The following is an 11,806-nucleotide window of genomic DNA, read 5'->3' as shown; positions in this document are numbered from 1 at the left end:
TAAAGCACATATCTAACAGGACTTTTCTAATTGGTGGATTGTTCTTTAGGATTCTGGGAAGTGTAGTTTGTGACCAGGAGATTTTGAAAGGCATTCTTTCTACTGGACCGTGCTGTTGGGCTTTTAGTAATATGGTTGCAGGCATGTTGATACACATTTAGTAATGCGAGTACAGGTATGTACAATATATGCATATAATGTCCACAATGTAATGTAGCACAAATATTAAATTAAATTAGCATTTGTTTTGGTTAACATTGCACATTAAAGATGTGCAAATCCTAAATGTAAGAGGTGAACATGTGTGTGTCTACACAGTGATTAAAGTTGGACAAAACATTATGAGAACTGTCAGTGCAAAATAGAGTATTGCTTTTTTATGAACAATAACAACAATAATATTAATATTTGACAAAAGCCATATTTTTTCTCAATGCACAGTTAAAACATTTTTTGCTGTTTCAATTAATGAGCAGTGCATTTTTTTACAGTATTTATTAATCTTTGTTAATGTTAGTTAATGAAAATACAGTTATTCATTGTTTGTTCATGTTAATGCACAGTGCATTAACTAATGTTAACAAGCACATGTATTAGTAAATGCTGAAATTAACATTAACTAAGATCAATAAATGCTATAGAAGTATTGTTCATGCTTAGTTCATGTTAAAGCTAATACAGTTAATTACTGTTAACTAATGAACCTTATTGTAAAGTGTTACCAAGATATTCTCAAAAATGTCGGTTTTGTTTGTTTGTTTGTTTTTTACATACAATGAAAGTCAATGGGTTTGATGTTTTCAGGACCCGAATGTTCTTAAAAATGTCTTATTTTGTATTTCACAGCTTTAAATTATTATTATTTTTTTTTTGGTCACGCTTTAGTTTGCCCAATTCTCACTATTAACTAACTATTAACTATGACTTTCCCCTCAATAACTCCTAATTAGCTGCTTACTAACAGTTAGTAAGCTAGTTGTTAAGTTTAGGTATGGGGTTTAGGACTAAGGGATCTAAAATATGCTCATGCAGAATAAGACATTAATATGTGCTTTATAAGTGATAATAAACAGCCAGTAATATGCATGATAATAAGCAACTACTTAATATATAGAAGTGGTCCTTAAAATAAAGTGTTACTTTTATTGCTACTTTTTAGCCACATGAAGCACATTTGGTTAGCAGACAAACATTTAGTTTTTCCCTGCGTATTCAGGCTAATTGTTGTGTCTTTCTGAAAGCGCTTATGAGCCAAGGTGTCTAGGTTTTGAGACAAAGCTAATATGAACACATTTTTAATGCACTTAGTATTGCAATTAATTAAAGCCTACTTGCACGTGATCTGTGCGACTGTAACAGATTCCCGGCGGAGATTGATGAGCATCCCCCTCCCCAGAGCTCCTGGTGTTTCTATAGTAAGTCCAGCCAATGATCAGCTGGTGTCCGCATCCCCATCCTCCTCCTCCTCACCTCAGCACCACACACAGCGACAGGAGACACCTCACGTCCACGGACAACACACTCAACCCGGACTCCATCACCAACATAAAGCTTTCCTTCTACTTTTCCTCGCGTGAAGAATGGCGTTTCGTGCGTGCTGGATGGAGTTTTTGTAGTGATCCCTCGGAGTGTGTTTATTGTGTGTTCATCGCAGTAATGTGCTGCACTAGTGTCTGGATTGTCTGGTAGGTGATGCTCTTTCATTTTTTCCTCTCGCTTAGCGATAGTGGCGCGTGCTTTCTGAATGTCCAGTGTTTTATTATTTATTTCGGGTGGTTTCGAAGGCGCCAGAGTGATTAAATCTCATTATGCAATTTGATATGAATGAAGCGACGGCATTGCACTCAACCTCTTTCTGTCTCCTCTGACTAACGGATATTTCTTATTTTTCAAACTTTGTTTACAGCTTGAAAATCAACGGTTTAAAGCACCTCGTGCACAGAAAGATTAAAATTAAACAGCGAATTTGATATGAATGAAGCGACGGCATTGCACTCAACCTCTTTCTGTCTCCTCTGACTAACGGATATTTCTTATTTTTTAAACTTTGTTTACAGCTTGAAAATCAACGGTTTAAAGCACCTCGTGCACAGAAAGATTAGAATTAAACAGCCATGATAATAATAGTAAATTAGTAATTTGCATCATCAATACATTGCACGTTGTTTCTCAGAACAGAAAACTTCTTATGCTTGTTAGTGTAAAGTGATATTTGATAGCCAGTTTTGTTCTGCTAGCCTTTAATTAGGAAGTTATAAAGCAGCAGGAGCCTCTTTAACAAACTTAGTAAAGAACATTACTGGCTTCATGTGAGGTCTCAGAGGGGTCTCAGTTATGAATGCTTATCAAGTATTGTCTCAGGTGGAAATGCACCATTCATTTCAGAACCAGACGTTCACAGAGCTTTGAATGGTTGTAGTCGTCTTGCAATGTAGCACATGCAGTCAGCGAGAGAGGCTAGTGAAAGGTAATGCAAGTAGAGGAAGATGTGTCTAATAGGCTTTTATCTGTGGCAACAAAACCCAGCCAGACTGGGAGATTGGAAATGGTTCTCCCACAAGGTCTGAGACTTGGCTGGAGCGAGCCTCACAAAGTATCGTTGTATCAGTGTGGTTTATTTTCCAACATATTTTCTATAAGAGCTTTGTGCTTGATGCAGGACTTCTCAAGTTTGATAGAAAATCCAAAAGTGTGTGAATGTTTTGCTTCCGTTATGATGCTGCTTTAATTTTTTAAGCTTTGGTCCTATACGATAATTAATATAGTAAATACTCTAATTTCACCTTTTGTTTATGGGAAGTCAATGTACTGATTTTTGTTCACTCTTGGCGGTGCAATCATATGACTTTCAGGTATGATTATGTCTGTTTCCTATTGTTATGCAACATTAAAGTGTAATAGCTACAACAATAAGTCACGAGATAAGAATCCAAAAGCGACAGGGAGAAAGTAACGAAATTGACCATTTTAACTTCGGATGATGCGCAGGAAATGTTTGTCACTTGTATCCGTAATTGTTGTTCTCTTGTTTTAGCGGAGAGGATAAACCGGGATGGTAACGTGTTGTGTCTAACGAGCTTCGCCTTGACAAAAAGCACCCGCCACCCTCCCTCGAATATTTCTTGTGAGCGCTCGAAACTTAGCAGTCATGTCTAATCTTAACAATGCACTTTGCATCGAAAGCGGCCAGAGCCCCGACGTGTCACTCCTGCAAAAGGATACTCTTCAGGACGTTGGATTAAGCCAGCTGTTGGATTACAATGCAGAAATGGAAAGGTACAGGTCGTTTGCAAACTTTTACAAAAGCAATGGGGCATTTCCACAGACTGCTAAGATCGCCCGCATAACGACACCAATTTTTCCCAGCGCCAGAATTGGCATGTCCCCTTGGAACTGTGATAACGCCATGCTCTGGGGAAGGAAATCAGCAGCAATAAACCCTAATAGGACCGGCATGCATAGAAACGACTCCCAAAGGCCGGGGAAACCTGGCGTGCCGCCAGAGACGCTGCAAATGGCAAATAATAATTTCCTCTCTAGCTTATCCCCCGAGCACTGCAGACCTTTAGCAGGAGAATGCATGAACAAGCTGAAATGCGGTGCTGCTGAAGCAGAGATAATGAATCTCTCGGAACGTGTTGGAACTTTTTCCGCTATTCCGGCTTTAGGGGGCATCTCATTACCTCCCGGGGTCATCGTCATGACAGCCCTTCACTCCCCCGCAGCCTCAGCAGCCGTTACAGACAGTGCGTTTCAAATTGCCAATCTGGCAGACTGCCCACAGAATAATTCCTCCGGAAACCCGGCGAAAAAGAAAAGGAAACGGTGTGGGGTCTGCGCGCCCTGCAGGAGGCTAATCAACTGTGGAGTGTGCAGCAGTTGTCGGAACCGTAAGACGGGCCACCAGATCTGCAAGTTTCGGAAATGCGAGGAGCTAAAAAAGAAGCCTGGCTCATCGCTAGAGGTGAGTCACCACACTCTCCCTCCGTGCACTCAGAAGCATTAACCTTTCCTTCTAGTCACGTTTCTAAGCCCTTGAAAATTGTTTCCATGCCCACCCATGCCTGAACATCCCCCCGGCTTCTCAAATCTGCCTACCCGCCTAGCCTAATTGGCAGTAATTAGGGGTGTTTGTGCGGAGCGCAAGCTGAGCTTGGCTCAGACACCCCTAATTGCTGCCAGTCAGGCTGGGGCTGGAACGCATCCGAACAACCCAGGGCTTGGCTCTGCTCCAAGCTGAGCTGGGAAATGGTTTTCAGCAGAGAGCCATCCTTCTCTGCACTTGGTCATTTTATCGAGAGCCATAGGAAAATTCCTGCTGCCGTTCTTCTATCGCGCTTGGGATGCGGAAATCCTGGAATCTCATCCTAATAATGTCCTTAAATGACGAAAACAAAATGGTAAAAACAATCCAAAAAAAAAAAAAAAAAACAGTAATCAATTCTGTTTATTATTTTAAAATATATGTGACCCTGGACTGCAAAACCAGTCTTAAGTGTCAATTTTACAAAATTGAGATTTATGCATCATCTGAAAGCTTTGTTAGGATCGGACAATATTTGGCCGAGATACAACTATTTGAAAATCTGGAATCTGAGGGTGCAAAAAAATCTAAATATTGAGAAAATCGCCTTTAAAGTTGATCAAATGAAGTTCTTAGCAATGCATAAAGTTTGGGGGTCAGTGACATTTTTTTTTTTAAAGAAATTAATTTGATCCTTAAAGTGACAGTAAAGACGTATTCATTAAAACAGTACAGTTAAAGATCTATTCAAGAAAATGCTGCTCTTTTGAACTGTTTGAAACATTTATAAGAATGAAAGAAAATTTACTTGAACACCAAATCAGCATAATAGAATGATTTCTGAAGAATTATGAGCCACACTTTATTTTTATGGTCCAATTCTCATTATTGACTAACTATTAACTCTGACTTTAGCCTCAATAAACTACTAATGTTCTGCTTATTAATAGTTAGTACGGTAGTTGTTAAGTTTAGGTATGGGGTTTAGGATTACGGGATCTAGAATATGCTCATGCAGAATAAGCCATTAATATGTGCTTTATAAGCACTGATAAACAGACAATATACTAGTAATAGGCATGATAATAAACAACTAGTTAATATATAGAATTGGTCCCTAAACTAAAGTGTTACCGGATCATGTGACACTGAAGACTGGAGTAATGATGCTGAAAATACAGCTTTGCATCACAGGAATAAATTGCTTTTTAGAATATATTGAAATAGAAAACAGCTATTATGCGTTTAAATACTATGTAACAATATTCTCTTTGTTTCTCCACTTAGCATGTGAGGAAATGTGGAGTGATCTGAGTTTGCTGTGAGACTGATTAGCATCCTTAGCCCACACACAGCCTTCATTAATTTATACTGAGCCAACATGTGTAATGACCGGCAGAAGAACCATGTGCCTTTACACAAGACACATACAGACTAAAATATACTATTTTTTTTTTCAATTTATAATTGACTTGCTCCCAACTATTAACAACACACAAACACGCAGTGACACACACACACACACACACACACATGTATGTAGACCCAGCTGATTGCACCTTTACCTGCTAACAAATGATAAACTCCCAGCAAGCAGCTGGATGTTGCTGTCAGTGTTTTGCACCTGGGAATCACCCTGAACTAATTATATCTTAAGCGGCAGTGGGAAATGCAAATTAGAATTTTACTTACACCCCTGAAATCGGAGAGCCAATTTAATCTAATACCGCCTTTAATTTAGCGCGCTAATGCAAGACCCCGGAGGATTACCCTGTGACACTGCTTTGCTCTCTCTCTCTCTCTCACACCCCAGAATGGATTAGTCTAGCAGAGTCATCTTATCTTTCCTAACATTTCCTGAGCTTGCTTTGGGTACAGTAATGCTCCAGGTTAGTCAGATAGTCTGAGCGTCGATTCTGATGCTTTTTAAAGATGTTGATCAAATGCTGTGTGCATACATAAGCCAGGATCTATAATGGAAAGTGATTGGTGTCCCTGATGATAATGCATGCTGCATAAAGGGCGTGAAGCAACTGATAATTCTCTTTTGCCATAAAAACATGAACAATGCTGTATAGTGTGAAATGCAAACAAAAAATGCAATGTTTTTTATGATAATGCACGAGGAAATATTTAGTGATTCTTAGTGAATTAGTGATTCCTTAGTGATCATGAGAGATACAGCAGCTTAAATGCTACATAAATTATTGAAATTTTGCTGGAGGAAATTAAGTGGAAGACAAAGTATTTTGTTTGTTCCATGAATAGGGCTGTTTTTGCCTGTAAAAGTCTTTAGGCTGATTAGCTGACATACAGCCTGCTGGGATAAATGAAAGTAATAGTGCACTTACAAATTACTATTATGTTTGAATTTATTCACACACATCATTCAAAACCATATATACAGTATGTACAGTAAATGACAAGCTCCAAATATTACAAAAAAAGCACTGTGACTTCTGTGCTTCTGTGACAGAATGACTTCTATTATAGGGCACTATATTCTCACTATTTATGTCTTCTGAATCTGAATCATACTGTAGCTTTGTGTGAGGAGTTCACCATATATATATATATATATATATATATACAGTATGGGTTAGGTTGTATATACACACACATATATATATTCATTGAATAATAGTTTAAAGAGATTCACCCAAAAATGATAATCCAGTCATCATTTACTCACCCTCATGTTGTTCCAAACCTGTATGACTTTCTTTCTTCTGTGGAACATAATAGAAGATATTTTGAGAAATGATGGCAACCAAACAGTTTTGGTTCCATACATTGTATTGTTTATCCTGTGTGTGTGTGTGAGTGTGTGAGTGAGTGAGTGAGTGAGTGTGTTTTGTCCATTTAAGTCAATGGTCACTAAAACTGGTTACCAACATTCTTCAAAATATCCACAGGTTTGGACTGATGAAATGACATTAGGGCTAGTAAATGATACAGTGATATGACAGAATGATATGACAGAATTTTCTTTATACTTTATACTATTATTAGTATTACACTATATATGTATCTTTCCCAGATCCACAGTTTTCTAATCTTATGTATGCTTAAAACTTTAATTTAAAGAGATGTTTTTTGTTGGATGTACTGATTTATTTATTTATTTATTTTTGCATAAATCGCAGTACTCTAGTCTACACATTGTGCTAAAACTTTGTTGCTGAATTTATTGTTTTTTCTTGTGCTACCAATTAAGAGCGAAACACAATCAGCCATGCTCTCCTCTGACCTGGCCTGATTTAACATCTCCAGTTCAGTGGCGAAAGCAACTCATTGTCAGTGGCCGTTTCCTGGGCTGGCGGACCAGTGGAGGATGGTCAGGTGAAAGTGTAGCTGCTGGGAACGTTAATGTGTGGCACTTTAAATTTTAAACAGGTGACTGTAAATAATTAATGGCTAGCTCTGGCTGAGAAGTTAAATGGTTTCTCATCATTGCAGTGACCTGTTTGAAAATGCTTCAAGGGGTCTTAGAATTTACATTGAGGCCATAGATAATTTGACAACATTTCAGACCGTATTTCAGTAACTTTACAGATTTAGTTAAAGGTACATTAAGAAAAAAAAAAAAAAAAAAAACCTAAAGAAATTAAAAGTACTTTAGACACATGTTAAAAATGGTCACATGAGATCAAGGCCATAAAAAAAAAACTTTATCATACTTTTTAAAAAGAGTACTTATGATGGAAATAAAAGAATGTGCAAACTGAATTTAATGTTTTTGGACACTCAAATGCATCTTAATTGCAATTAAATGAAAATGTATTAAAATTTAGATGCATGTTAAATGCAATTAGCTTTTAAGAACGTTAGAGTGTCTTTGGCCACTTAAATAGGACTTAAGTACATTTTCATATATATATATATATATATAATTTCATAATTACTTCTATTGTCTTTGAAATAAAAAATATACCACCAAATGTACTTATATGCGTATATGGTCATCAGAATATGCTTTAATGTAATTTCTGTTGAAACTTGTATGTCATGTAGTTACAAATATCTTTAATAATGCATTTGTAATGATGAAGTTGAATTTGAGTACATTTCAAATATAACATTTAAATGTAATAGCAAATAACACATTACAGTTAAAATTATAATCAACATGTGCTTTAGTATGTTAGTAAAAACATTAAAATAAATGCACTTTAAAACATGTCTAAAGATTACTAAAACGGTGCTTTAAAATTAACTTTAAACTAAATTAATTAATTAATTCATGTCTTTTTTAAGCACCGATAAACACAACAGCAGTTGACCACAGTGCTGTACAAATAAGATAAAAACAATGAGAAAAAATAATATCAATACAATCTATAAATAATTTCACTTTTAAACTCATTTAAACAGAATTTTCATATTATTACAAAGTGCACTTTTTTTTTAAAAGGAAAGAGTACTCTATAAATACACTTAAGTGGCCTTTTATTTCATTATTAATGTATTTTCTGCTGGTACAGTTTTTTAAATACACGTTTAAGTTTTGAAGTGCACACTGAATACTATTAAGTGCACTGGGTAGTAATCATATCAGTGGCATAAAAAAACTATTATTCTCTGTAAGTGTGATTATGCTTCATTGTTGCTTCCAAGCTGGTTTGACCACAGAAATACTACTTACTTTATTTACATCGCCCATGTATTATCTGGTAATGTTTTTGCAGGATAAATTAATTGAGTTACAAATACTCATGTGAATATGGGGTTTTGTCTTATTTTGAAAACTTTTGCCTTTGCTTGACGTTTTGTTTGCGTCAACCTGCAAAGCCGCATTTGACAGATTGTGACAGCCAGAGTTGTATTAAAAATTAAGCCTTTTTATATTTACTATGAAAAAGTGAGGTTTTAATTTAGGCTGATGCATGGCAGCAGTGTTGTTTCTGCTCTGCGGTGTTGTCTTCATGCTCTGCACTTGAGGTCCTGCTGTTTTTCCACAGGGAAAAGTACTGCTACATGCACGCCTGTTCAACTGCTCGTTAACGCAGATATCTAATCAGCCAATCACCTGTACCTTCAGGTCAATACAGTCTGCTGAGGTTCGAACTGAGCGTCAGAATGAGGAAGAAAGGTGATTTAAGTGACTTGGTTGATGGTGCCAAATGGGCTGGACTGAGTATTTCAGAAACTGCTGATCTGGGATTTTCACACACAATCATGTCTAGGGTTTAGAAGGAACTGAGGCGTGCAGAAGAGCATCTCTGAACGCATAATATGTCGAATCTTGAAGCAGATGGGCTTCAGCAGCAGAAGAGCACACTCCTGTCAGCTAATGAACATTCATTTTTATTTGAATGATCACTCAGTGGTTTTTTAACCATGCGTTACTATGTCTTTGGAAGGCTCAAACACATTAAAATGCACAAATTCACGTTATTTCTTATTTACATGCAATGCAGGGATTCCCAAACTTTTTTGTCAGCCGAACCTCTTTCGCCTAATAGATTTACTTGAAGTTCCCCTGAGATTTTAAGGTGAAAAGATAATTAAGTAACACATTTGCATGTTCTCTGACACTGGTTAATGGTCACATGACATGCAAACAAATAAAACATTTACTATTTTTTAGTAATGTTTAATGCATGTTGTTAATAACAATGAATTAATTGTAGTTTCTTTCTCTTTGTATTTTTATATCATATATGGAACAAGATTATCTTTTTTAAATCAATGTGATAAACGAGTTGTAACAAAAAGTAGTCTATGAGTATAATTACCTAAAATGTGTAATGTAATGGATTACGTAACTAACTACAATTTTTGTCATGTAATTTGCAATCGACCCAGCACTGCTTACAGGTTGTGATTCAGAGGAGCAAGTTGGTCCAAATAAAGTGGGTACTGTCCCGTCTTTAATGAATAAGCCTCGCTGAGATTTGAGTCACTGTTTCATCTTTCAGCAGTTGAGAGTTACACGCTAACCACAGGATCTTAAGTACGACTGGAAGAGCACCAACATGTAATTTGTCTGAGCTTGAATACCTGTGTTAGGAGAAGTGATTGCTCCATCTAGATGAGGACATGTGGTTGGAGATATATCGAAGCCTGTCACTTAACAAATATAACAGGATTAGATCAATTCTGTGATCGTTTGCATCCTATATCCTCCTGGCGTTGCCAACATGTGCAACATTTTCCCTGGAATAGATGTTTAGAAGATGTCCTCACTGCTCCATTCACTCTAAAAAATGCTTTTTTGGGTCAAATATGGACTAACCCAACTTTTGGGTTAAAAATGTAATTTGTAATTTTAGGTGGGTTAGGATGGGTTAGTCCATATTTGACCCAAAGTTGGGTTGAAACAACATTTTTTAGAGTGTTCCTTGATCAGAATTAACTCCAAAAAGGATTTTCATGTTCAAATAAAGACCGGAACTATCTGTTTTATAACTTGGCTTTTACCCAGGATCTCACCGAGGTCATTTTTTTCCAATCGTAAAGAACAGAAGAAAATCACAGCGCACACCTGGTGTTACAGATGTTACAGTGTTCATTTCTAAATGCCTAGCTATTTCTGTTTAAAATGATGGATGATGTCTACCGACCAAATTTGATATCTAAGAATGTATATCTTAGAATTATGATTGATGAGTAAGTAGGTGAAGAACTGAAATACAGAACTGGTCTATCTTTGAGAGAATTTGAGAAAATACGTAGTACAGAGCTTCTCTTCAGTCCTGAAGGTGGCTAAAATGACAGACAGACCGAGGCCTTCACAGGCAGTGGGAGGTTCAGTTTAATTACCTTAAAATATTAGTGCTCCCCGAGAAGCTGTCCACGCTCCCACACATATGCTAGTGAAGAGAGGAAGGCCGGTCAACTCCTGTTTTGCATTTTGATTTAACATTTCAGAGAACAAGCAATCTGTTGAGATCGCTTAGCCCTCGCACCGATACACCCACATGTCTCATCTCTGTGCTGTGCTCACTCGCTCTCCAGTGACTGACGTCCCGCTGCCATTCTTTAAAGGCCTGCGGGCCGCCACAGGGAGGGAAGCATTCCACCAAATGTCCCCTGAGAGCCCTTAGAAAGCACCCTGCTGCCTCTGTCTTCCTCTCACACTTTCACCATCCTCTCCGATACCTTCTGTACTCGTGTCTCTCCACCTTCACTTTTTCTACCCCTCTTCATTTTCTGTAGACATTCATTTTGTGTAGATCAACAGCCAACAGTGATGTGAAGCCCATTTCTCGTTCGCCTGTCCCTGTTGGGCCACTGTTTATGGGGTTGTGGTCTGTGAGCAGTGATATCTCAGAAGTGCTCTTACAGAAAGCTGACATGGAGGATAGCCTTCTCTAGACTGGGTTTACAGACACTGAATACTAAGCAGCATAAAATTAGAATAGAGATGTATTCACCATTCACCAACTTTGAAAATTTGGTTGAAAGATATTGAAAATATAAGTGTTTTTATTTAATCCTTTAATATGCTGTGCTATATTTGTCATGCAAAAGGGTTTTAATTTAATTAAATTTTTCATTTATTTATTATATATTTTTTTTTTATTTATTTATTTATTTATTTTATTTTTTTATTTATTTTTTTCGACATTTCTTCAAGTTAAACCGGACCTTTATTTTGAAGGGTTTTCGTAAAAACCATTGAGTTTCTGTTTGATGATAGTTTTTCTCAAATGAAGTGACTCTCAGAGCAGCTCTAAAGATGAAGTTGATGTATTGCTGTACTTTTGTATGGAGGACGAAACCTGCAAAAACAATAAATAAATAAATACACAAATAAATAAATAAATGTGTGCATAA

At 36.9% G+C, this 11,806-nt stretch overlaps 1 protein-coding gene across 1 annotated transcript in view; it reads left to right on the top strand.

Annotated features, from left to right (window-relative positions):
- The first annotated feature begins 1,421 nt into the window (after positions 1–1,421).
- LOC107700327 (CXXC-type zinc finger protein 4-like) overlaps positions 1,422–11,806 on the top strand; it is a 22,361-nt gene continuing 11,976 nt past the window's right edge. The window contains exons 1-2 of the mRNA XM_016501956.1: positions 1,422–1,685; positions 3,035–3,964. Of these exons, the coding sequence (XP_016357442.1) occupies positions 3,149–3,964 (816 nt within the window). The 5' untranslated portion in view covers positions 1,422–1,685; positions 3,035–3,148. The remainder of the gene's footprint in view (positions 1,686–3,034; positions 3,965–11,806) is intronic.

The sequence above is a fragment of the Sinocyclocheilus anshuiensis genome, unplaced genomic scaffold (genome assembly GCF_001515605.1).
Source record: "Sinocyclocheilus anshuiensis isolate Anshui unplaced genomic scaffold, SAMN03320099.WGS_v1.1 scaffold326, whole genome shotgun sequence".
NCBI lineage: Eukaryota > Metazoa > Chordata > Actinopteri > Cypriniformes > Cyprinidae > Sinocyclocheilus > Sinocyclocheilus anshuiensis.
This window is presented reverse-complemented; position numbering and strand designations above follow the sequence as displayed.